At 50.1% G+C, this 27,220-nt stretch overlaps 1 protein-coding gene across 15 annotated transcripts in view; it reads left to right on the forward strand.

The window, feature by feature from the left end:
* The window catches only part of SHROOM2 (shroom family member 2), a 547,407-nt gene that overhangs the window by 36,024 nt on the left and 484,163 nt on the right, over window positions 1–27,220 (forward strand). For all 15 annotated transcript variants that reach the window (XR_012504818.1, XR_012504820.1, XR_012504815.1 and 12 more), the window contains exon 2: window positions 19,887–20,038. Coding sequence is in view for 3 of the 15 variants with exons in the window: in XM_074359684.1 (XP_074215785.1) it covers window positions 19,887–20,038 (152 nt within the window). In the remaining 12 variants the exon portion in view is untranslated. The remainder of the gene's footprint in view (window positions 1–19,886; window positions 20,039–27,220) is intronic.

The raw sequence follows: 27,220 nt of genomic DNA on the forward strand, positions 1-27,220 counted from the left end.
AGATTTACTCTCCATGCTCTGCTCTTAGTGATCTTCCTCCCTCCTCCCTGCCGTGGTGGGGAGAACCAAACGTCCAGCCTTCTGATGCCCAGGCCACCTGTAGGATTTGTCCTGCCGAGACCTGGCTAGCTCCTCGCTGTTCCTTCGTAGCATCTGTGACTGCATCCTTGTTGCCACTGTCTTGAATTTCTACCTGAGCTGGGTCTGCCCAAGGCTTGCTCTCTGTTACATCCCGTCATGCATGCACACACGCTGTACCTCACTAGTGCGCACGTCTGCACGAATCGCAGTTTTTCAGGACTGTTGAATTAGTCCCGCTATAAAAATGATTATAGAATTGTTGCAGAACATTTTTATGCTAATAATGGAGGCTAAAATTACTAGTAGACGTACGACATTCTCTATTAATGTCGGGCAGGAAAGGCAGAGTTCTCTAAAGTACATGACAACTTAAAACTTTTTTATAAGAATGCTCATAGATAAAGTTAAATTTTTAAAAGTAGTTACTAATTTTCTAAGATACAGGATAATCATGGAATAATCCTAAGAAGTACCTTGGGGGAAATGGTATTTTCTGCTGGTGTGTATATGGACTATGCAAGTGTAATTTTATATATCATGCTTTGAAATTCTAAGCCACAGGTGTTATTATCACTTTTTTTCAACTCCCAGAATATATCGACAGTCATTTAAAATTATTTCTTCAAATAACTGCAGGATTGGTAGTTGTGAAAATTCACAGCTAAAAGATCTCAAGAACATTCGTCATTGAACTGATGATTTTATGGATAAGGGAACTGAGGCTCAGAAAGGATGGGTGGTTTGTTCCTGATGTGTGTTTGTGTCTCTGGGGAAAGCGGGGAGTTTATGCTCTTTCTTCACTTCCTGGTACCCAGCCTGTGAGTTTCCTCCCGTGGATGGTATAGTCCTGGAACCCGCCTCACCCGATGCCCCTGGCATGCATTTAAAACAATCCAGAAAGGTCAGGATCTTTAAAGCTTTGAGAGTGTAGCTCTTGGTGGGATCTGTCAATTGTTTCCTATATAAGAAGAAAGTCTCTTCTTACGTGGATGTGTTTCTTGGGTGCTCACAGACCTGGCACCACCGGCTCGCAGGGAGCCCTGGTTGGTCTTTCCTGCTGGGGGTGGGAGCCATTAGCATATCCTGTGGCAGGGCAGTGTGCACCCATCTACCTGCCAGGACTAAGGGAGGCGGGCAGGCGGGCAGGCGGGCAGGCGGGCAGCCAGCTGGAGGCGTGTCCACTGCTGTGGAATTCTTAGGGAAACCCAGGCTTGGAACAACCTGGTCCCCTTCTGGAACCCCTAGGTGGCTGTGTCAGCAGTTCTCTGTGCTCATCTTGGTAACCTTTTCTTGTGGCAAAAGGAGGGTGGGTTAGGGCTGTCTTAACAAAGAACCGCAAAAGAGGTTGTTTAAAACACTAAGAGTGTGTTGCACCACAGTTTGGAGGCTGGGCATTGGCATCAGGGTATCGGCAGGGTCGTACTCTCTCGGAAGGCTCTGGGGAGGACCCTTCCTGGCCTTTTCCAGCTTCTGGTGGCTCTGGGTGTTCCTTAGCTCACAGAGGGACCGTTCCAGTCTCTGCCTCCTGCTTCATGTCATCATCTCCCCTGTGTGTCTGTGTCCACATTTCCCTCTTACCAGGACATCAGCCACTGGGTCAGGGCTCACCTTGATCTGATACGACCCGGTCTGAACTTGGTTACATTCGCAAAGATCTCATTTCCAACTAAGTTCACGTTCGCAGGCACTGGAAGCTAGGACTTTGACATATCTTTTTGGGGGACACCATTCAGGTCATACCAGAGGATCATAAAATTGTTTTCCTGAGATATAATCTACGTACAGGAAAGTGCGCAGATTGTAAGCACAGGCGTTGGATTTTCACATTGCAAACCGCACGTGTAACCTCCACCCAGATGAAGGAATAGAAGGTGTCAAAGACACTCTCTCTTTCTGTGTCTCTCACGCTCACACTCCAAGCCTCTCCTAAGGAAAACCTCGGTTGGAAGGCATTTCCCCCGGCTCTTCAGTCTGGTCTGTGCTTCCAGGGTGTATCTTGTACACTGTGGACCCTCAGACCAGGTGCTCTGCAGTGAAATACCCTACGGAGGGTGTTAGGAAGAAGTTCATGTCCTGTTTTTGAGCCTTAATTGTGTCTCCTGTTTTTCATTTAGGAAAATGTCGTGTTGAACAATTTCACTTTTTTGCCCCAGCGGCTTCCTGAGAACTCTGTTATGAGGCACATGGTTATAAAAACAGATTGCAGTGTCAGTAGCAATGAATGCATTTAAGTTAGAGATTCTGGCCAAAGTTCTTGTATCAAATCGGTCCCAAGTATGACCCATTCCATCCTAAAAGCAAGATTCCCACTGTGGCCGTCACTGCCAGCTCAGGAGAATGCTGGGTCCTACGTGGGGCCCCCCCGTGTTACCACTTCGGGTGCCTAGACTACAAGGAAGGACGGGTCTCCTCACTGGATGGCGGGGGTGGGGTGGGTGGGCTGCAGCCCTTCTCCAGCCCCGGCTTCTGTCACGTAGTGAGGGAGGCGAGGCCAGAGCAGCCTGACCTGCGGGAGGGACAGGGACACAGGCTGCAGTGGCCTTTCCCTGTCCTCTGCATTTTCTCCCATGTTAAAGCCACAGGAGCTGCTGATTGCAGCTCTCCCCTTCATATGTGCACAGTAACCATCACAGCAGGTTACTTCTCTTTGGGATCCTCGGTGTGCTTTCCTGAAGAGCCGGCGGGTGTGGGGAAGCCTGGCCTGACCTCTTACCCCGTAGTTGTTTAGGAGTGGAAGTCAAAGGCAGCAGATTCTCAGTGGGGAAGCTTCCCTGTGGTGGGTTCTGCAGGCACCAAGCGGTAATGAGTGAGAGTGAACTCTGAGCAGCGCAGGATGGCAGCTTGCAAATCAAATTTCTGACCATGGGAAGCTGGATTGAATGGAGAAGGGTCGGAAGAAAGAGGAACACAGGAGTCCGCCCTGACTACAAAATTCTCCTTGATGACTTTGATTTCAAGTAAATGGTACAAGTAGGGAGGCTGTAGCTCAGTGGTAGAGTGCGTGCCTAGCGTGCACGGGGTCCTGGGTTCAATCCCCAGTAACTCCATTAAAAAATAAATAAAAGCTAAACCCCCACCCCCAAATTAAAATAAAAAAATCTGTCCCAAGTAAATGGCACAAGTAGTTTTTCCCAGTTTCATGTCAGAACCACCTCAAAGGATAACTTGAGAGGTACGGAGATGTTCAAGGCCCTCTTAAAAAGAGAGCAAGAACGTTAACATCTACTCTTTCCTTTGTGATTGATGCTTTAAATTCTTTTTTAAATCATGTAATTAACTGTTCTCTTCGTAGAGTGCTTTTCATCTTTTATCTCAAAGTTGTGCTTTTGATGTCAAAATCTAGTGAAAGAAAGTTCTTGGGTATTTTAGCTATGTTTGGAACCTGTCACTGTTACCTACATTGATGTTGTTTGTAGAGTCCTCGGGCAGAAGTTTTTTTTTTTAATACTCTGTCATGGGAGATAGCTGCCTCCTGCTTTTTTTTTTTTTTTTTTTTGAACACAGTGATAAACATCTCAAATAGTGCCATATGGCGCCTAGCGGATGAATGTTTATTTTGCGACATGTTCTGTCCCTGAAAGGGTGGAGTGAAACACAGGGCATGGGATGAAGGCAGGCTACAGCCAGCTTCACAGGCGGCCTTGATGCTGAAGCGTTGCCATGGTGACTGTTATACCGCCCCCACCTGGGAGGGCATAGCACAGCCTTGGGGTGTGGGGGAGCTGTCATCTTGGTGCCTGGCTCTGCACGCTTCTGCCCTTCGTGAACTGACACCTAAGGAACTCTCTGGTTGGCTGGTGAGTCGTTCAGTCGTCCGCCTGGGGAGAAAGTAGAAATGGGCTCCCAGGCAACCTGAAGGCCTGATAGATGGTTGCACACACCCCCTTCCCGTGGAGCACAACCAAAAAGCTTTTGATGTTCCCTGTCCTGGCTGAGAGTGAAGCGCTACTGTGTCAGAAGAAGTAAGTCACGTTAGTTTGTGTCATTTTTCCCCTGCTAAGGCTTAAGAATGTTTCCATTTCCCCCCCAAAGCTGTGAATGAACTTGGGCGAAATGCCTGTGATCTTGGCTGCTGAAAAGTCAGCCGAGGGTTTCTGGTGTTTCTGTGCAGTCTCGTCATGGTTGGAGTAACTTAAATCTTCAGTGTTTTTTTCTTTTTTTTTTTTTCTTTCCTGTTTTTTAGATGACAGAGGAGGGTTACAAGTTAGGTGATAACTCGGCTATTTTGGTTTGATTCTAAAGTTCAATTGACTGTGGAGAAAATATATTCCTGGGGAGATGAGTCTAATGTATCTATTGAAAAACCCACTGTCATGTCCCGTCCATGTAAACTCTGGATTTTGTAAGTACCCAGCCCTTATTCCCGACCATGATAGCTTTTTTAAAGTGCATTATACTCCTCTGTGACCAAGGCGTGCAGGCATTAGATGGGAACACACGTGGGGACTTGGAGCTGGTAGATTTCTAGGGCACGTGCGTTATGTCTTAGTCGTAGATGAAAACCTGAGTACAGCAGGACACTGTAGGTTTCCTTAGCCTGTTTCTCAGACATGATAATAAACTCTACCCCTCAAGATGTATTTTTTTTATTACAAAGGCTAACAAAGTTTTAGTGTTTCGAACTATCTCATTTGGTGTTTGATTTCTTAACATTATAAACATGAAAAGAACAAACGGTTTGGATTTAAAGGAATTATGACTCATTAATGTATCGATGTCTTCTGGATGAATGGGCCCGGTTTTCTAAGGCCCTTGCCTCAGGCCCTTTCAGGGACCCCTGGGTGGGTTTGCTGCTGCCCTGGACGCCCAGCCCGTGCACATCCGGCTCTGTGTCTGGGGCGCCTGACCCGTCAGGTCTGTCCCTCGTACGGCAGCTGCTACATCCAGGGCACGTGTTTGTTCATGGCCAGAGGAGAAGGGGAAAGGTGGTGCCAGATGTTTCTGCCCCTTTGATAGCAGAGACAAAGGCATTCCTCAGGGGCCGCCAGCTCACATCCGCTTCCACCTCCTCTCGGGACCATCAGGCTGCCCTCCCTGCGAGGGGACAGTGGCTCATCCTGTGTCTGGGGCGGGGGAGCGGTTCTAGCTCTGCGCGGAGCGGGGCTGTCGGTACCATAGATGCTCTGATTCTAGTAATGGTGCAGGGCGGCGCCTATGAAAGATGGGGTCCTGGAGAACATGGGCTCAAGTGAAGCCCTGAGAGAGGCCAAGTTGGGAGAGGCAGGAGGAGGATGTGAGGGTAGGCGTTGGGGAGATCACCTTGGGGTGGAGGGTCCTGTGTGGCCGTGGAGTCTGACACACTGGGAAGGGAATTACCCACACCAGAGGCTGCCCATTGGGGGTTACACAGGTGTGACTTTCCCATGTCTTTCTTTTTTTTTTTCTGGTTCTCAGTTTTAAGAGCAAATGAGTACCTGTAAAAATTCAAGATTTCCAGCTTCTTAAAAAAAAAAAAAGGGAAGACCTGCCGGCACCAGGTGTTAATTTCCCCAGGTCTTCTGGCTGCCAGCACTGGGTAGCAGCTGCACCTTTGAGGGGACCCTGCCACCTCCCCAGGGGCCCTCTCAAGGGCTGTGTCTTTGCACCCCAGGCCCCTTCCTTCCCTGCCCTATGAGCACCTGTGTGTGCAACTCGGCGCCTCCTGCATGCCCCACCGTGCTGGACCTTCGATGCCTGTCTTTTGTCCATTTGGGCTGCTGTAACAAAAACCGCTGCAGACTGGGTGTCCAGAGACTAGAAGCATTTATTTCTCCCAGCTCTGAAGGCTGGAAGTCCATGATTGAGGTGCCGACAGATCTGGTGTCCAGGGAGGACCTGCTTCCTGGTTTCCTGATGGCGTCTTCTCCTATCTTCACATGAGGGAAGGGGGTGAGGGAGGTCTCTGGGGCCTATTTTACGATAACACAGATCTCGTTCATGAAGATTCCACCCTCGTGACCTCATCACCTCCCAGAGACCCCCACCTCCTTATGCATCACATTGGGGGTGAGATTTCAAAATGGGAATTAGGGGGGACACAAGCATCCTGTCTGTGGCAACATCCCTGGGAAGACTTGTTCAGAAAGGCAGCCCTTCGAGGTTTGCAGATACACACTACTATATATGAAATAGATAAACAAGGAGGTCCTACTGTACAGCACAGGGAACTCTATTCCATATCTTGTAGTGACCTATAATGAAAAAGAATATGAAAACAAATACATGTATGTATATGCACGACTGAACTATTATGCTGTACACCAGAAATTGACAGAACATTGTGAACCGACTGTACTTCAATTAAAAAAAAATCAAAACAAAGCCCCCCCCAAAAACAAAACAAAACAGGCAGCCCTTCTTCTGGACAAGATCATCCATATTTTATCCCATAAAAAGATGAAGGCTTGCGGGGATCTCCGGCTCGCCCACAGGGAAGGTGAGCCGGCCTTGGCTGCAGCCCCTCTGGGCAGCCCCTGTCTCACATGGCTGGGTGGCCGCCTTATCTCCGGGAACAAGCACTGCTCCTTTGAAATAGCAGAAGGCTGGGAACGTCCACTACAAATAAACAGCCGTGTGTTCTCACAAGCGGGGACCCTTTGTTCTCATGTCCAGCAGTTAGTTCCTCTTCCTGTTCCTTGATGGCCTATCAGCGCTTTCAGATTGCTTTTTCTCTTTGAAAATTGCGTAATTAGGTAATTCCTCTCATCCCTGTTGAACTGGTGCTTCAGTGTCGCCACTGCTCATTTTCAAAAGATGCCTGAGGAAAGGGTTAGGACCAAGGCAGCTCTGTGTTCCCAGACTGGTGGGAAGCCTGCTTGCTTTTGCCCGGACAGTTCTGGATTCTTGGAAAACCAGCTTGAGAGAGCAGGGCTGTGGTGTCTTCCTCCCAAAGTGTAAGGTGAAAGCGGGCTTTTGACAGGAACTTCACTGCGTAGCTGACCCGTTGCCCCTCTCCAGCGGGGCAGAAATGTTGCCTGTTGTGTTGCTGCAGACACTGGGATGAGGGGGGCAAGCAACAGAGATCCAATGGGGGTTTTGTCCTCCAAGAGATGGAGGAGGTCCTGCTGTGGGGCCAGCGGCGTTAGCAGGGAACCATGAACAGGGTTCAGAGCCCTGGGCGGTGATGCACCCAGGGTGTCCGGGAGGCCAGGAGGAGGACGTCGAGTCCCACGGGGGGCTAGTGGGGGCCTGGTGTGGCGCTCAAAACGGTGACGTCTGGCGTGGGCCCAGGCAGCATGAGTGTGCGTATCAGAGGGTCGGGTGTGAATCGAGGGGACCCAGCCAACAAAGCCTGCAGGTGAGAAGGACCATTTTTCCTGGAGAAAGGAAAGAGGCTTCTCAGGTGCCAGCCTGTGAGGTTTGGGCAGGGCTCGTGGGCTCCAGACAACAAGGCCCGTTCTGCGTGGCAGTGGTTGCTGCCACACACTGGCTCCACCTGGTCTCGTGGGCTGACTTCCTGCGTCGCTGCTGCTGGAAGGGGCTTGTGTGAGGCGGGGGGCCGCCTGCTTCCTCCCCTGGTGGGTGGGTTTTACAGCGCAGCAGGGTGAAAAGGGATCTTAGGGGTGAATGTTCCCTTTTTGGGATCCACAAGAGCTGTGATGCGTGTCTTGGATACTTCATCCTTTCTCTAGAGCAGGGATTCTCAACGCAGGGGATGATGTTTTTTGTCCCCCAGGGCACATTGCGGAACATCTGGAGACATTTCTGGTTGTTAGAATTTGGGTTGGAGGACGTCCTGGCATTTAGTGGGTGGAATGCTGCTTCACAGCACATGACTGTGCACAGCACGGCCCCACGACAAAGGAGGCAGCCCCGGTTGTCTGGGGTGATGATGTGTGGCCGGAGAAACGTGGCCTGGTGTTCCTGTGCTGGACCCTCCCACGCTGTGTTTGGTGGACATCAGCGCTGTTTCCGGCTTTTAGCTGCTATAGATGGTGCCAGTGTGATCGTTCTTTTGGTTAATACATGTACACGTGGCTGACTGGCAGGTTGTTCTGTTTTCCAAGTGGTCGTGTTGATTTATGAACCCACCCAGTCCCCAAGAGTTGCAGGTGTTAGCAAGCAGCTCAGGTATCTGCCGACCGATGAAAGGATAAAGAAAATGTGGCATGTACATACAGTGGAATATTAGCTGTAAAAACGGAAGGATGCCACGCATCACATGTTACATGTGGATGGACCTTGAGTTCCACAGCTGGACACGAAAAGACAGTCCTGTAAGATTCCATGCGCACCAGGTACCCAGAGTGGACAGGGTCACGGAAGCGGAGCAGATGGTGTTTGCCTGGGGCAGGGGAGATGTTCACTGGGTATGGGGTCAGTCTTGCAAGATGAAGTTCTGGGCACCAGTTATACACAGGGTACTTAGAGTGAACACTGCTGAACTGTACACTTAAACACGGATGAGGGTTGATTTTATGTGTGTGTGTTTTTTTTAAACCACAATTTAAAACAAGAGTTACAGGTGCTCAGGCCCTCACTGGCCCGTCTCCTCAGCATGCTGACGTTCGTGTGGTGGCACTGGGCTCTGTTCCGGCTCAGGGGAGCAGAGGTGCTGTGAATGTGATGGGAAAGGGGGTACCACAGGAACCAGAGGTTAGGTCATTGTTGAGGAGGGTCTGAAAGGGAGAACTGGGGGGTCCTGGACGGAAAAGAGCCTCTGAGAAGCCACGCTCAGCCAGCCCCGGGAGCTGGACGGGAGGCTGGCTCTGTACGGCCACCTCTGCGCGGGCCAGGGCCAGGGCCCGGCACATCCTGGTGGGCAGACGGGGATGTGGAGTGATGGGCACTGGGGACCCCTGCATCACCTCCTCGTCCTCTCCTCAGACAGATGCTGCTTTGCACCAAATCTCATAAACTGTACAATGATGGAGATTCCAGAAAATGTAGTTCCCACTTTAACCACGAGGACCCCGTGCTACACCTGAGTTATAAACACTTGACCTGTGCATACATTTCAGAGGGCCATCTGGGGAAGTACACATTTCTTTTTTTCCCCTTTGCTTGATAGCAAATCCATGATATTTAAACCATGTCGTATTTTAAAGAGGCATTTGTGTCTTAGCCTGAGAACTTAAACTACCGTTTAAGTCATGTGTGTTTTTTTTGAATGGGGGAAATGGGATCTGGTTTCCACATAATCTACTTAGGTTAACCTTTTGTAGAACACCCCATTTGTAAATTGCAACTTTCTGTATTGCAAAAGCTTTCTGTAAGGCTGCAGCAGCTAATGAAAGGAAAAAGGAAACTTTAAATTAGGTTTAGAGTGAACACTAAGAACGTCTAGGATAACTGAGCTTTGGGATTTCTTTCCCCCAAAACAGCGTTGTGTGGAAGGGCTTAGAGAGCACTCAACCTAACCAGCGTGGAGCACTGTAAATGAAGCAGTCTCTCTTTACTGCGTAAGCGTCTGCTTTCCTCCCGTTAAAATCAGGGGACCATCTGTTACTGACCTTGACTGTCGAGGAGCCTTGCCAAGGTTGTAGCCCCTATTTGGACACCAACAAACTAGAAGTAAAGTGATTTGTATACTTGTATAATAGTTCTAGCTTGCGGAATATTTTCATAATTGTGTCACTTTGATTCTCCTGATGGTCCTGGGCTGTGAGACAGCTAGCTTTTACCGCCATCGTTCTGGGTGACAAAACCGAGGCAAAGAGAAACCAAGTCTTTCTGCACAGGGTGTGGCTGGGTGCTGGAGGTGAGGACGTATCTGGAGCCCGCCCGGTACTCAGCCCCTCCTGCGCTCTGAGGGGCCCTTCCCTCTGTGCCTCGGGCCCTGCGTGCCCGTTGCCGCGCCTCTCACAGGATTTATGTCTGTCGGGGTCCAGTTGGGACACAGAAAGCATACGGTGATTTGAACAGGGAATGCTTAATAGGAAGTGGGATTCGGCAAACTGGCCAAATACCAACTCGCCCCTTCTCTGTCGGGCAGGGTTGCCATAGAGACCGAAAGACCCCCGCAAAGCCTAAAGTATTTACCACGTGGCTCTTGATGGGAAAGTCTGCTGGCCCCTGGTGTAAATAATTATTAACTATTAACACGTTACGACTTACTATCAACTTATTGAGTAACTGATTATTAACTAGCGACTCCTTCGGGGTAAGGAAAACTGTAAAGAATGCAGACCTGGCAGCTCCAAGGAGCAGTCACCACCTCTAAGACTGAGACAGATGACCTAAGGAAGGAAGAAGGAGGCGTGGGTCTACCCTCCCACTGCCTGCCCCCTGCCGGGCTCAGATGCAGAACTTCGTGGGGTGGGCGTCCGGAGGCCCGCTGGACAGCAGCCGGCAGGAAGCTGCCCCTTGTGCAGACGTGGCCGTGGCAGCTGGCCAGGGTGCTGGGGGGACTGGCTGGCATGCCAGTGCAGCCCCCGGGAAGCCACCCGAGGGGACGCTTCTGAAAGTGGCCAGGGAGCTCCCCACTCAGGTGACAGTGGAACTTGCAGGAAGCCGCTGTGGGGTTAGCGACTGCCCGGGAGCAGGCAGAGGGGAAAGCAGGCTGAAGTCGGAAGGGGAGCCCTCCCTCCTCCTGCGTCCCTCCAGCGCCCTCTGCTGACGACGCTGGTGTGGGACCAGCTGGCGGGGGAGATACGGTGGTGGGTCTGGCTGCAGCATTGCCCCGGCCAGGTAGTGACAGGTGGGCCAGGAGTTGAGACGTGGTGCGTTGCTAATGGGCATGGTGCTGGAGTGGGTGCTGGCCCATCTTTCTCTTTCTGGGTCGTGACTCCCTCACCAGGCAGTGGTGTTGAGAAAACGCTCCCTGAATGTTGCTCTCCAGAAACTGGCCTGTGTCCCCTGGCATGCTGTGTGACCTGAGGCCGGGACACTGCAGAGCCCTGAGGCCCTAGACCGTCGCCTTGTGTGGAGAGGAGGCACATCCCCTGGGCTTTCTCCTGCCCCTGCTCTTGGCTCAGAATGAACCCTTTCCTGCACTTCTCTGTCCCAGGCGACCTGGCCCCTGAGCTGCCACTTCCCACCCTCTGATGCAGGTTCCTTTCCCTCTCTGTTTCTTCCTGCCTCTCCTCTGTTTCTGTTGGGACTTCTGGCTCCTACCCGCAGCCTCCACAGCCTCCAGACCTTCCACGCATCTCACTGGCCTGCTCTGTCCGTTACCCTGGCTCTGTCCCCTTGTCCAGGCCACGCCTGCCTTTCTCAGTCTTACTAAGCCTCCTGTGATGATTCAGCCCTCACTGCAGGGATGGGTGAAGGCAGTGTGTTAGAGTCTTCGCAGCAGACCTTCTATTCTCACGGTGAGACTAGATACCGACTCGTTCTTCTCAGTCCAAACCTATGAGGTAGGTTCTTGGTTTTTTTTTTTAGCACTTTTTGCATGTGGAGGTGGCTACCCTTTTTCTTGCTTTTTGATACATTGCTTGTCAACCATGAGGAAAGGAATTGTTTTCTTTCATGATTGAAATTCTGTTTGTTGTTTTGAGACTCGGTACCCAGACATTTTAGTTTGTACACTGTTCTTGACATATGTGTACTGAAGATCAAAAATTCCATAGTTGTGATTCTTTTCCGGCTTAAAATATGGAACATACTTTTTCTTAACAGACTATCAGGTATGACTGTCTTCAAATGGGACATCTGGGATGTCTTAGTTCCCACTAATTGACAGTTTAATATCATAAACACTACATGCTGAAATTCCCAGTTTTTGGTGGCACATTGACAACACATTATACGGGAAACTGGACTAACCTGACCAGGGACAGGAGGAGTCAAGATCAAGCAGTGGTTTTCTTTAGGAAGTAATTCTACTAAGAAACATGGGAATGGAGATAATTTTAAACGTTCAAGACGTATTAAGTGCATGACGGTGACACCACATTTCCTTTAGTGTGCTTTGTGCTGTCGGGTAAAAAAGACTGCCCCCCACTCCCCATGGAAGGTTCTCCTGACACTCAGGACAGCCAGAGCCTCCTGGATTTCAACATCCCACTCTTCCCTGGTTGTACCACAAAATAACCACCGAACAATTTCACCTCTTAAAAGAAAAGCATTTATACTTCAAAAATGAGATGAGGTGGGTATTCCTTTCTCTCAGCATGTCATACAGCAACAGTGAAACTTTCCTAAAATAGTTGATGAAATATTCCTGGCTTGTACTAGTTAGGGGACCAGGGGCCCCTGATGGACGGGTGTGTGATATTTCGCGGACCCTGCGTCCTCCTCTCCTGCTTCCTCAGAGGCTGTGCTCGCCTTGCCTTTTTTTTTTTTAAACACCTTTATTGTGATATGGCTCCTGAACAGTAAACTACACATATTTCACATGTACAACTTGATGAATTTTGATAGATGTGTGCACCCATGCAACCACTACCATGATCAAGATAGCTCACATCTCCATCACTCCCCAGGAGGAGCAGTTTTTGAATTCGGTTTCCTGGTTAGCCGCCTCGGCCTGTTCTCCGTTTCGTTTGTACTTTTCTGAAGGTTTGTCTTTTCTGGCTGCCTTTCTGCTTGTCCGCACTTTGGTGGGAGCAGGCTGAGCTGACAACGTGCAGATCTGTTCTTGGGCTCCCCCGTCCTTGCCCCTTGCCCAGCTAACCTGGGTCTTGGGTGTCTTGGTGGGGAGGGTGCCTGAGGGTGTCTGGGGGCTGAGAGCCTTCTGGAAGCTGGGCTGCCTGGCCGCCCTCGCTCCTCCCGCCACGGGAGACTTGGGGAGTGGGGTGCGGTGATCATCATTGGTTCAAGCCTCAACACATTCAGGTGTTCAGTTTTCGACGGTCTTCTGGTCTTCTCTGTTAGGAGAGATGCACTCTGATTATTTCACAATTTGTTACTTTCCCTGGATGAGTCAGCTTTGTTTCTGAAGCAGCAGGGCTCAGGAAGAATGCATAAAATATTTAAATTAAGCAAACAGAAGAGGTGACATCTGAGACAGTCCGGGCTCACGAAAGGCGGTGCTTCCTCACGTGTTCCTCCCTGGACATCAAGCGTTGTGGAGACAGGCCTAACCGCAGGCTCACGGGTGTGTTTCACGGCCTTTGAAATGCGATACTGGACTTAACCGATCTCCCTCCTTCCGTTTTGATCTGCGGGTGTTGCGATTTTCCACATCACTCAAGCTCCACCTCTGAGCAGCGCCGGCAGGCCTCTCTCCGCGGGCCCTAGACGTCCAGCACTGAGCACGCTTTGAGCACTCCTTCCCTGCTGCTGGAGCCCTTGCCGGCACCACTTTGCCCTGCCCTGCGTTGCTTTGAGCCCTTGTTTCTGTCCAGTACCCAGATGGGGTAGGTTGCCTTGGCATCTCGTTCTTGGGCAGAAGGAAGTCGTTTCATGTCTCCCTGCAGGAGATGGGCTGCTAGAAGTGTCTGCTGAATAACAAGGTCACTCCCCTGCTTCCGTGCCTGCCTCCTGGGCCCCCACACCTGCAGGATACCATCCAGATTCTGACTCAAGGTCAAGTTCCTAATCTTCCCCTCTCTGCCCTCATCTTCAAACACTCCCTGCTGAGCGCTGTGCACCCCGCCCGGCTGACGCTCCTCGGCCGCTGCTTCCTGCCTGTGTGCCTGGCTTCGCGGCGAGACCCCGCGGGGCCGTGTCCGCCCCTCTCCGCCCGGCCGGCCGCCTCAGGTTGCTGCGCGCGCGGGCCTTTTCATCCTGAAAGTCTTTCATCTCCAGCCCAGACCGAGCTGAGCCGGGCCTCGCGCACCCTCACTGCCACCCTGCCACCCGACGTGGTTCCTTTGAGTGCGAGTCCCATCCCCTACTAGAAGGAAGGTCCTCTGGTCTTCGAGAGTGTCATTCTTGATGCTCTGTAACATGCGTTCAAGGAAGTATGACAGCTTGGTTCCAAAGAAGACTTCCATTGACTGCCTCCTCCTCCCCAAGGCCGCTGTTTCCAGAGAAAATATTGCTGTAAGAACAGCAAGGCAGTCTGCGCATTTGGGGACACGTCAGTCTCAACTGGGGCCGTCAATGTTACTTTCCCCGACAGAAGGCCAGTTTATAACTCAAACTGGAATGCTTGGCCTGGTGCGTGAACTTGGGGCTTTCCTTCTGTCAGGGGCACACGGGACCTGCCTCGTGGGTATGGAGTGATTTTGTCCCCACCTGCCTGCCTTTTTTGCAAAGGGACTTTTTTCAGAGCTACAGAAGTGATACTGGCAACTTTGCCTGGCAGCTGGAGGACCAGGTGGCTCTGCTTGAGGCCTCCTCTGCGGACGATCTGCTGTCCCCTCTGCTCCTTGCGATGCCAAGCACTCTCCGGACAGGAAATGCAGGGGACGGGGACAGGCCAGCATGTGTCTGTGGTGCATGGCACACTGCGGTGCTGGCGGGCAGTCATCACCTGGTGAGACTAGGGCCAGCTTCAAGTTTATTCTTCACCTGGTTTGAGCATAATGGACCCTACCTGATCTGGGACATTTGGGATCAACAATACAGAGTGGAGGCTTTCAGAGCTTCTTTTTCTTTTACCCCTGGTTTCGCCCTGAGCGCAATAAATAACAGATACCTTCTTTTGGTGAGGAAGCCAAGGGGGAAGAAAACACCCCAGCTCCTTTGTCTCCCAGACCCAGAGCCTTTTGGCCGGGGACGTGGGTGGCGTGGGGTTGGGGTGAGGTGGATGGATGCTCTGGAATGCAGTCCACCATGGAGGAGCAGCTTGGGGAGTCTCTCCAGGTGATGGGAAGCAACGCATTGTTGCCGCTCCTTTGTGCTGAAGCCCCAGTTGGATGGGCTTCGGGAGTCCCACAGACCTTGTCTGTACAAGGCTTTAGGGGAATGAGACCACAAACCCCACCGGGTCATGGCTGAGTCACACACAGGTGCTGTCTCACCTCCACAACAGGCTGCCTTCAGAAACTGCTGGAAGGCGCTGCCAGTTCCTTATAGTGGTTTTGCCTAAAGATTTTCTTGGGAGCCTTGAATTCAGAGGCATCGTTGTAAGGAGGTGGACACACATGCTCGCTCTTAGACTGGCTCAGGAAAATTGCCTTGTTTTTAGGTACTAAGGAATGCATAACTTCGGTGGTGGTAAAATGTAACGTGCAATTTACCATTTTAACCAGTTTCAGGTGTGTGATTTAGTGGCATTACATACGTTCCCGGTACTGTGCGGTCATTCCTACTGTCCATCTCCAGAGCGTTTTCATCTTCTTCCAAACGGCTCGTCTGTGCACAGGGAACAACAACTCTCCATTCCCCCGGCCCAGCCCCTGCTAACCTTGATTTCACTTCCTGTCTCGATGAATTTGTGACTCTAGGTGCCTCAGAAGTGGAGTCGTGGAATGTTTGTCTTTCTGTGACTGGCTCGTTACACTTGGCACGATGTCCTCAGGGTTCATCCCTGTTGTAGCGTGTGTCAGAACCTCCTTCCTTTTTAAGGCTGAGTGATATTCCATTGTATGGATAAGACCACACTTCTTTGTTCATCTGTTGAGGGATGTTTGAGTTGTTTCCACCTGGAATACATAACTCTCAAAAGAGAAAAACAAGATTCTGTCCTTAGGAATGTGTGATGATGGACTCATACTTGGTAAATGTGCATTTTTGAACATGGTTCAAAATTCAGCCCAAATTATTTTTCTAAGAAGACACATTATTAGCATGTGACTGCGTCAGTGTCTTCATGTTGTACTTCAGGTACAAGTTAGATTCTTCCCTTGAATACTGTCCTGTGCCTTCTTTCCAACTCAGTCATCAGGCAAATGGCATTCTCAGGTCACGTGATGTTTCCGTCGCGGCAGAGTTGGAATTGTGGAAAATCATCTGTATTCGTGGAGGTCGATGGTTAAGTCTCTTAAATGAGATTGATGTATATTCATCTGAATGAACGGTCTTCCGTTGCTGCTTTATTTTGCAGTAAGTATTCCAACATGGTAACATGAAGTCGAGGTTTAAGGGAGGAATATCTACTTTGGAAATGTCCTCAGAGGCCCATATTCTCACCTGTTTGTTGTAAATAAATTGTTTTTGTTCAGTCATGAGGCACTCTCTTCTGGGAGAAAGGAGTTATTCTGTATTCTCAATAAGGCCAGTCGTAGACAGTTTCAGCTAAAAATTGTTAGGAACTGATGTCTTAGGTTTAACCTAAGCTTTGAATGGAAAGTTTCTAATAGACTTAAAAAAATACATTACTGGCTGTCCTTAATAGCACCCTTGTTTCAGATGTGCTGTCTTAGCTCCTGTAAATACAAGGAAAGGAGGGTCCAGACCCTCCCCGGTCCAGACCCGTCCAGCCTTTGTAGCCATGGAGTGCACATGGGTAGACAAGACTTCAGTGGGCTTTGAACCAGGTGGGATTCCTGACAGTGGAGAAAAATTACTAAGACAGGACATCTCAAAAGAAAAGACCTGCCCCTGGGGTTGTGAAAAGCCTGAGTCTGAAGCTTCCCTCCTAACCTGCATCCTTGGCGTCACTGTCTTAGGGTTTTCCCCACTTTGCCCAGATGTCCCCCTCTGGGTCAGAGGGGATGGCTGTGGGCAGCGTCGGCCACACCCGTAGTTAGGCTGTGTGGCACCGGTGTGTGGAGAAACGGGTGCGCGGCCGACTCCAGCTGCAGCAGTCGGTGGTGACAGGTTGATGCAGACTTGCCCTTCCCTTGAACAGAAGCCCTGCCTCTGTGCAGGACGCGCCCTGGCTCACTTGCCCAGAGGACACTGCGGATCCAGCGCCCTGCGCCTGGCTGTCTGGCCTCCTTTACACAAGCTGCTGCTTCCCTCACAGTACCTGTGCCTCGTGCACGCTGCTGTCCCAAATCTCCCGAACCTCCACTGCTCCGAGGCCACGTGCAGTGCCACGGGCTCCGTGAAAGTCGTCCAGGGCACCCCCACCTGAAGGATGCAGACAGTCCCACCTCCGCTGGTGCTGCAGTGCTTTGCTTACGTGCCCCTCGCTTCTCCCACGGGGCTCCTCGAAGCACGGTCTCATCTCCTGGGAGCTCCGTGAGAACGTGTCAGGAAGGCAGGAGCTCAGGTCCTGCCGTGGACCTGCCGAGTCAGAGCCTGCGTTTTCGCCAAACCCTGGCGCTGTGTCCGCACGTCAGTTGAGGAGTGCTGTCCCCCAAGCCTGGGAGTGTCTTCACCGTAGGAGTGCCAGCTTTTGAGACCCGTCCGCCTCCCACAGGATCAGACGCAGGTTTCTGTGCATAGTACCTGCTCAGTAGGTACTGATTGAAAGAATAACTATGCACCCTCACTTGATGCCTGTGGCTGCTTCTGTGACTCACATGCCAGAGCATTTAGGTCGTGGTATCGTGGCGGTGGTTACCGGGCGCAGGACCACACTGTGGCAGCCACCAGATGCTTACTCTGTGCACGCTGGCTTAGTTTTCTAGATATTTACCTTCCAAAATGATGACCGCAGTGCTTTGGTGGGGTGGGTGGGGACGAGCAGTCAAGACCCTCCTCGAGTGACTGCCACCTGTTGGGCCTTGTTTGGGGGGCAGGTGCTTCTCCCCCCTACGGAGCTGCTGGCTCTGCTGGTGACCAGTGACCCCAGCTGGAGCATGGCTGGCCTCCCCGGGGGCTCCCTCGCCCCCAGGTTCGTCTTCCCTACTCAGTGGACCTGCACACTTGGGTGTTTTTAAGGCCTCTGTGACACTCCCTTGTTCTCCTCGGTCTCCTCCCTCAGCTGCCCATCTTCCACCAGCTGTCTGTGTGCTGCGGCCCCAGGCTCCTGTCCTCATCAGTTCGAGGGTCTGTTTCCCATGTCGGTGGCAGCCTCAGTCCCCACCCCTCCGGTCTTTAAGTACCTTCCATTGCCGGTCACTCCGCATGCAGGACACCTTTCCCCGGGCACCTCCTCCCACTGCCAGCTGCCCGCCTGACCCTCCCCCTGGACGGCCCCTGGGCCCCTCACCCGGGCCTGTCAAAGCCTGAGCTCCCCTCCGTGTGCCCTTCACCTGGGCTCTGCAGGGCTGAATGTGTGATCTTGGGCGGGTGGAAACGTTTCCGACCTGTTATTACATTTGGGATAAAATTGTCTAGACTTTGAAACCCGTTGTTAACTGAACGGATGGCTTCATGTATTTGATAGGAGTGGTCTTCTTGTTTATGCAGCGAGTAATTGCTTTATTAACCCGAGAGGAGTTCAGCTGTCCTCGGGTCCAGGCGGAGACTTGGGGAAATTCCATGTGGTTTCAGAACTGAGCCTCTAAATCGCTTAGTTTCCAGCTTTTTAACTCCCAGAGGGGGAACGTTGACTGCTTCAGTGCTTGGGACGGTTTGGAAGGGATTCTCAGGTTAGCCCTGGCGTACAGTGCCCTTCCAGAGCAATGAACTTCCAGGCTGTACACTAGTATACCCATAAACGGTAACCTTTTCCACTAGTTCTCCTAGCAGTTTGTAAAAATAATGGCTTTTTGGTATAAAATAGGGGTTAGCAACTTTTTTTGGTAGGAAGCCAAGTAGTAAATATTTTTGGCTTTGTGGGTCAAATTATTCAGTTCTCTCCTGTAGCAGATATAAACACATGGGTGTGGTTGTATTCCAGTAAAATTTAATTTATACGCACAAAAAAGGCAGCTGGCTGGTTTTGACTCACAGGCCATAGTTTGCCCAGCACTAGTCCAGGAAACAGGTTGGTTAATTGATGGCTTACGTGATACTGAGTTGGACTATTACTGCATAGAAAAAACTAGGTTAAGGTTTTGAAGATGAAGATTTCTTAGTATAAAATTTATAAAACGGGTGACGTTGAAGCTCTTCAGGAGCCAATCGATACGTGTTTATACGTACATGTTCATGCATACATGTTTAATACTGAGTAGGGAATGTCTTAACATACACAGCAGGGAGTAGTCACCTGGGGCTCTCATGAAAGAAATCAGATAATAAGTGTTAGCAAGGATGTGGAGAAACTGCAACCCTCATATGCAGATTTAAAACGGTGCAGCTGCTTTAGAAATGCATCTGGCTGGTCCTCAAAATGTTCACCCTAGTTACCATGAGACCCAGCATTTCTGCTCCCAGCTGAACACCCAAGGACTATAAAGACACACGCTGTCACAAAAACCTGTACACCAGTGTTCATAGCAGCATGGTAGCCAAAAAGTACAAACAACTTAAATGTCCGCCAGTGATGAGCGGATAAAGCGTGGTCAGTCCATACTGGAGTGTCATTTGGCACAAAAAGGAGCGAAGGTCTGACACAGGCTACCACGCGGTTGCACCTTGAAAACACGATGAATGAAAGGAGGCAGGCACAAAAGGCCACCTGTTGTCTGATTCTGTTTGCATGAACTTCTATTCTTGTGCAGAACAGGCCAGTCATAGACACAGAAGGCAGACTCATTTTTGCCAGGGGCTGGGAGGGTCAGGCAGGGACCGCTCATAGGCACGAGGTTTCTTCTGGGGTTAGGAAACTTCTGAAATTGTTGGTGGCGATGTTAGGCAATCCTGAAAATACTGAAAAGGCATTCATTTAGGTCGAGGTGGCTGGATTGTGTGCTGCTTCAATTATATCTAAATAAAGCTGTTACACAAATAACTAGGTGTGGGATTAATGTGTAAGAAATAACTAGTAAATAGTAGGAAAAATCCATCCTTATTTTTTAGAGAGAGGAAATGGGGAAAGTGAGTTAGCATCTTTGGATCCCTGTTGGGATTGTGTGTTCCTGAGCGTTGGTGCGCTTTGCCAGGTCTTGGGCTGCAGGAGCCCGTGGCCTTGCAGAGGCAGACCTGGGAGGCCCGCACCCCTGGCCTCCAGCGAGGGAATCAGGACGCACCTGGGTTCCTTGGCCCGTGGGTTCTCCTGGAGCCTTTCGGAGAACCTGTGGGCGGCTCGTCCCACAGGCGTGTCGTGTTCCTGGCGGGGACGTGGGGATCGCTCGCTCGTGCAGGAGGCTGACGGGACCGCTCCTCTGTTGCAGATTGAAGAAGGAAGTAAGGCTGCGGCTGTGGACAAGTTACTGGCTGGAGACGAGATCGTCGGCATCAACGACGTCGGCCTGTCGGGGTTTAGGCAGGAAGCCATCTGCCTGGTGAAGGGGTCGCATAAGACCCTGAAGCTGGTGGTGAAAAGGTAAGGCCTGGGCCTCGTGCCTCGTTTACCGACAGAGGTAAGCGCGGCGGCACAGGGTGGGGTCTGAGGGCTGGGCTGTGTCACCGCAGCCATCCTGTTTTGAACCTCAGTCCTGCATGTGCGCGCACACACTTACAGCGCTACCTCTTGGCCCAGGATGAGTCTAGTGTCAGTATACTTAAGATTCCCCCTCTGATCACTGTAGTCGATTTTGATGTATTCAGTGAATTTAAATACTCTTATCTTCTCCTTGACAGCATGTGGCTGATTCTCTGGCAGTGAGAAAACTGCTTATACTCCCAATGAAGGGGAATATCATTACGTGTCACTTACACAAGGTGGCAGGCTGCCGAGTTCTTGGTTTTTAATGCTAAAACCCAGTGAGACTGCACGGAGACTCACGGAGACTTCACAGTCAGCTGCCAGGTGTTTCTAGTGCTGTGCGGAGGTTTGAGGGGGGCCAGCTGCATATTCCTAGAAGTGAGATTGCCACATAGGAGTTGGGGTGATTTGAAGGGGTAAGAGAGCAAAATTAGGTACATGATGCTTCCGCACACGGGAGCTAGGACAGTACGCACGGGCACTGCGGCGCTGCTGGCGATGTGTCTTCCCCTTTGACTTTGTAGTTGGCTAATTTGTAGTCAATTATTTACGTGTTCCCCTCCCCACCCCGTTTTTGTTTGTTTGCTTGTTTTTTAGCAGAATTAGTGCATTCTTCAGTGGGAGAGGGCCTAGCTCAGTGGTAGAGCACATGCTTACCACGCAGGAAGTTCTGGGTTCAATCCCCAGTATCTCCATTAAAAAAATTAAATAAAAACTACAAAGATACTGTGTCCAGTATCTCTTAAAAAAAAAAAAAGAATTAATGCAGTCTTTCCAAGGTTGGCTGTCAGTTTTCAAAAGTAAATTGACTCAAGCACTTGAATGTTTAGTAGAGACTTGAGGACCTATTCGCAAAGGATTTTTTTTTTGGGGGGGGGACCAAAACAGCATCCAAGGAGGAGGTTCAGAAGCAAGGAAGGAAAATCTTTCATTCTTGGCCATGTTAATTTAGCAGCCTCGTTTCTAAGTGGACTAGGCCAGCCTCCTTGTAAAGCAGAAAAGTGAAATCTCAGTGTGGCGACTGGGAGCCCTTGGAGGAGGTGGGGACGTGCGGGGACCTGAGGGGTGCTGTCCTGTTGTGTCACTCTTCCTGTGCGGTCACCTTACTAAGCCTCCTACGGTGGGATGTGTGAGATTCTCACGGACTCAGTTGGGCTTGGTGAAGATGCTGGTGACGGTAACAGAGGCTTGATCCCCAGAGGTAGGTTAGCATTGTAAACCTCCTCTGGGCATTATCACCCAGCCTCCAGGCTGATGGGGGTCCCCTCCTCTGTCTCCTGAATTGTCTCCGTGGTGGGGCTGCCAGAGCCCCCAGAGCACTAGGCTGGCTCGTTGGCTACCATCCATCTGTCCTGCAGGGAAAGCAGCAGCTTGATGGATGCTGTGTGCACACTGTGTCAGCAGGGCCGCTGACTGCAGTCCCCAGTGCACAAGGGCAGGTGGTGGACTGGGGTTATGGAAGCAAGCTGACTTGAACTGCACCAGGACGGGTGTCGCCGGAGGATCTGACAGGGACGCTGACGCTGAAGTGCTCATCCAGTAGAACTTGTCAGTGTGACTGATACTGGCCAGCCCAGGGGAGGCAGCCACACAGAAAACAGACAGAGCCGTTGACATGTATTGGGGTACAGAATCGGGACGCAAGAACATTTTCACCAGTCACACCTAACAAGGCAGAATGGAACGAGGGTCTATGTCAGGTCTTATCGTAGGGTCCAAAGAAGCAGGTGTGTAATAACAAAGTTGGTATAGTAGTAACCGATGTAAAGGAGGGAGTTTGGATTCCAGTAGCATGCTGGATGGAGGTCACGAAAGGGCAGTTCCTAAAATGAGAAGTGCAGATAGGAAGTGAGCACATGAGAATGTCTAACTAGGAGTGTGCAGATTTGCTTTCAAGCCAGACACGAAGTTTTGGCGGTCAGGTTGGCAGAGGTCCTGTGGAACTGCCCGTTGCTGGTGCGAGGCGGGGAAACATGAGCTTATTTGATAAAATGCTGATCAGATTCTAAATCAGACAACCTTCTGGCAAATGGTTCGGCAACATGTTTTAAGAGGCCTACCTTGGGACCCAGAATTTCATTCCTGGGAACCTAGATAGTCGGCAAAAGGAAAGGACTGAAGGGAATTAGTGACTGTGCGTGCTGCAGGGTGCTGACAAGTGGTGTCAGCGTTGCTGCCGTGGAAGGATGCCCCACGACTTCCATTTGAGTGGGACACACAAAACCAATTACAGAGCTGAATAGGCCCCATTAATCAAAAAAGTTTTAATTTTTAATTGTAGTGAAGTACACACAAGAGAAACTTTACCATCTCAACTATTTTCAGGTGTACAGTCCCATAGTGTATTATTTTTATGGTAATTAAAAATACTGCTTTTTCAGGGAGGAGGAGCCCTTGGGGTTCGCTGGGCCTGTCTTCACAGGAGTTCGCAGGAGGTTTGGTCCCCAGGAGGCGGTCAGCTGCTTTCTGTGCTGGGCGGGGCCCCAGAGGGTGTGTTTGTTGCCCTGGGATCAGGACAGGGGAGGGTGTTGGAATGTCAGCCACGGTTTACTCTGAGAAACTTTCATTAGTGCACAGGGTGTGCTAAAACACACACTTTTAGGAGGGACCTGGGTGGAATACAGAAACCTTCCTCCCAACCCCACCCATCCTTCCATTTTCCCTCTGGAGAGCAGCACTGTGGCCACCAATCTCTCAGGGTTGCTTTCAGAAATGTGTACGTGCTTGAGTGTTGACACGTGCATTGGGGACTGTTCCGTGTTGAGGGCACTGAGGTCTGACTTTGGATTTCCCTGAGTGAGCCCGTGGGCCCCGTGGTCTGGGTACCCGGCCCGGTGTGTCTAACAGACCCTCTGTGCATGGACACCCGTGGCCCGCCCGGCATGTTCCTGCAGCAGACAGTGCTGCGGTGTGATACCCCGGTGCCCAGGTCTGCACGCATGTGTGCAAACATGGTCATCATGCATTCCTAGCTTGGAAGGTGCTGGGTCCGAAGGTATGTGCCTTGTGAAATTTGTTTGTTCATTTTGTGAATGTGATACGTGAAAAAAGCATTTATTGTTTAAATGGCCATTTCTGTCTTTATGAGTGAGGTTGGGCATCATTCCATGCGTTCAAGCTTCTTTTTGAACTAGAGGAAGATATTTAAGGATATAAAGATAAGCAAGCTAAATTCTGTTCAAAGCACAGCCCCTCTGCTGAGAACTGGCGGGAGGAGGAGAGAGGGAAGGTGTGGGGGCCTGTTCGCTGGCTGAGCTGACTTGGTGTCTAGAAGACTCTGGGGAAGGCGGAGCCAGCTTGTGCCCTCAAGGATGGGTGGGAGCCCCTGGGAAGAACCCCAGGTCTGTACTCCCTGTCCCCGGTTTCCTTTCAAGTGAGCAGAGTAGCGAATGACAATCTGGTTTAGCTAAAATTTAGTCTTTTAAGTAACATGTATAACAGGATAGAAGAGCAAACCAAGCAGTTTGTTCACTTTTTTTCCAAACACACTTTTGTTAATTGAAGTATAGTTGATTTACAGTATTGTGTTACTTTCTGGTGTACAGCATAGTTGTTTTTTTTTTTAGATTCCACATATGAGCGATCTCATCTGGTATTTTTCTTTCTCTTTCTGGCTTACTTAACTTAGAATGACATTCTTTAGGAACATCCGTGTTGCTGCAAGTGGCATTACGTTGTCAGTTTTTATGGCTGAATAGTACTCCATTATATAAGTATACCACCTCTTCTTTATCCATTCATCTGTTGATGGACATTTAGGCTGTCTCCATGTCTTGGCTATTGTAAACAGTACTGCTATGAACATTGGGGTGCAAGTGTCATCCTGAAGTAGGGTTCCTTCTGGATATATGCCCAGGAGTGGGATTCCTGGGTCATATGGTAAGTCTATTCCTAGTCTTTTGAGGAATCTCCGTACTGTTTTCCACAGTGGCTGCACCAAACTGCATTCCCATCTGGTGTACAACATAGTGATTCAGTTATACACATGTATACATATTCTTTTTCATTCTTTTTCATTATAGGTTATTATAAGGACAGAATTGGGACGCAAGAACATTTTCACCAGTCACACCTAACAAGGCAGAATGGAACGAGGGTCTATGTCAGGTCTTATCGTAGGGTCCCCGTGCTACACCATAGGACCTTGTTCATCCATGTTATGTATAGTAGCTTGTATCTGCTAATCCCAGACTCCTAATTTATCCCTTTACCTTCTTTCTCCTTAGGTAACCATAAGTCAAACACACTTTTAATAACACATTTTGGTGTTTTAAAATTTTTAAAAATAATTTTGTATTACCTTTTAAAGCTCTGTGTTGGTATTATTTATGCTTATTAGAAAAGTCTGAAATGCTTTGTTTAGAAATGGTGAATAAGAATTTCAAAACCAGCTAGTTAACACGAGGATGTGTTGCTGTCATCCAGCTCCTGGTGAATGACTGCTGTAAATCCTGAAGATGCACATAGTAAGGACCTTAAACTCCAAACTAACTTACCATGCGTGCTTCCCATTTTCCTTATTACGAAGGCACCAATGAGTGCTTTTAAAATGATTTCTCAACTCCAGTTCAAAAAGATACATGCACCCCAATGTTCATAGCAGCACTATTTACAGTAGCCAAGACATGGAAACAACCTAAATGTCCATCTACAGATGACTGGATAAAGAAGATATGTTACATATATACAATGGAATACTATTCAGCCATAAAAGAAGAATAAAATAATGCCATTTGCAGAAACATGGATGGACCTGGAGAATGTCATTCTAAGCGAAGTACCCCAGAAAGAGAAGGAAAAATACCATATGATCTCACTCATATGTGGAATCTAAAGAGAAAAAAAAAGACACAAATGAACTTATTTACAAAACAGAAACAGACTCACAGACATAGAAAACAAACTTAAGGTTACCAGAGGGGAAAGAGGGTGGGAGCGGATAAATTAGGAGCTTGGGATTAACAGATATTAAGTACTATATATAAAGTAAACACAAGTTCCTACTGTAGAGCACAGAGAACTATATTCAATATCTTGTAGTAACATATAATGAAAAAGAATATGAAAAGGAATATACACATGTATATATATGAGTGAAGCATGCTGTACCCTGGAAATTGATACAACATTGTAAACTGACTATACTTCAGTTCAAAAAATAAAGAGATTGAATGAGGAAAAAAATGATTTCTCTCAGAGAATGACACATGTTACCGATTTATCTAAATTTGAATCTCACCACTCTCCTTTCTTCATCCCTCGACAGCCACTGACCTGACTATCTGACTTCTGTCTCATAGATTAGTTATACCATTTTCTAGTGTTGTATGTAGAACTCCAGAATGGATCTTGTACTGTCAGAAAAAGAGATTCGTTTATAAGAAGGCACTCTGTAAATTCACAGACTGAGCCGCAGACACATACATATCAAATGTTGCCCCACCTGATTTCGGCCTCACTACCTGCACAACACAGGTACCGTAAGATAGGCTGGCTTTACTGATGAAGGGTGAAAACGGGGTAGGCTCCTGAGGCTCGGAGCGCCCAGCGCGGGTGAGGGTGCTGTGCAGGGTTACGGGGAGAGGCGTGTGGTGCAGCTCAGCGCACGATGTGAACCCGTGGTTGTGGAAACCAAGTGGGAACGGTGGTTCATGGCCAGCTCCCTCCTGCGCGTGCCAGCTGCTGGCTGTGCTTGTCCTGTTCCAGCGCATGTGCTGAGCGGGGCACCTGGCCGCCAGGCTCGGGCTGCGGCAGGCCATTTTCACAAAGTGGTGGCGTCTGGTTTCCCGGGGCGTGGGCACCCCGTGTCTTGTCATTGTTGAGGGGCCAGGGCTAGGAGACCGATGCTTCAGAGGCAGTGGCCCTGATCACTGTCCCCAGACAGGTGGGAGCCAGCAATCCTTTCTCCCAGAGCCGTGTCCGCTGGAAACAGAGTGGTAACAGCTGCCCCACCAAGTGCACATATGGTCCCTTTGCAGATGCCCAGGTGGTACCCGCAGTGTCTGCCCAGGAGTCAGGCGAGCCAGGGGACTGGGGGAGACAGGCAGGGTGGCACGGTCCTGCTGGGCCCTGCCTCCTGGGCACTGCTGTTCCCTGCCTGGCGGAGCAGGTGCTGCTCACGGGAGCGTTCAGGCGGCGGTGGTAACCTTTTCCTGTGTGCCCGTGTCTCCGTACTGGTGTCACCTGTGCTCTCTTCCTGGGTGTGTGGCCCCGCCCCAGAGAGCCCGATGGGCACATCCGGGGTGGATTCGGGCGCTGGTATTTCGTGAGGGCCACGGGCCGTTTCCTGGGTGGTCATAGCACTGGTGTAAGCAGATGTGCTTGGAAAAGGTTATGGCCAGAAACTGGGTCACAAGTGGAGGTGCGGGCAGCCCCTTGCTAGGGTAGATGAGCTGAGGATGGGGAGTGCCTGCCGGGGCTGGGTGCAGGCGTCGCTGCCGGTGCTGTGAAATGTGACTGAGAGCTCTGTGTGCGCAGCGCCGGGACACAGTCATCCGTTGTTCTCAGATCAGAGGCTAATTACCATACGTCCAGCTCTTGAAAAGTACATGTGATTTCAAACACCACCAGGAAATTTTCTTTTAAATGTCAAACCATAAATTACTGTCTAAAACTTGTAATTACTCTTCTGGTCTTTCTTCCAAATTTATTTAGTAATATTAGTCTTGTTTACGATGAAGTACTCCTGCCACCTCATTGGTCTTCTTACTCTGGAGCCGTCCAATGCTGCGAGCAGTTTTGCCAGGGCCAAATTACCAATAGGGTTGATTCGTATTATTTCCTGCCTCTTGGCTGGCAGCCTGAAACTCTTCGTGACTCTAATTACATCGGCTAAGCTTGCATTCAGGAGCAGATTAACACCCACTGGTGGAGGTTCACTGCAGGCGGGGTTCGCCAGGCGGGGTGGCGTGGGTATACATTTGAAGAAAGGAGGGGTCCGGTCTAGTGATGCAGCTCATGCTTGCTGGGAGCAAGTTTCTAGCAACGTGCATGGGTTTATGGCTGTCACTGAGTTGCAGGGAGTTTTGCACCAAGCCAGTGTGCTGCTCTGCCCCCCTCTGCTGCTGGGTCCTTGGAGCT

The sequence above is a fragment of the Camelus bactrianus genome, chromosome X (genome assembly GCF_048773025.1).
Source record: "Camelus bactrianus isolate YW-2024 breed Bactrian camel chromosome X, ASM4877302v1, whole genome shotgun sequence".
NCBI classification, from domain to species: Eukaryota; Metazoa; Chordata; class Mammalia; order Artiodactyla; family Camelidae; genus Camelus; species Camelus bactrianus.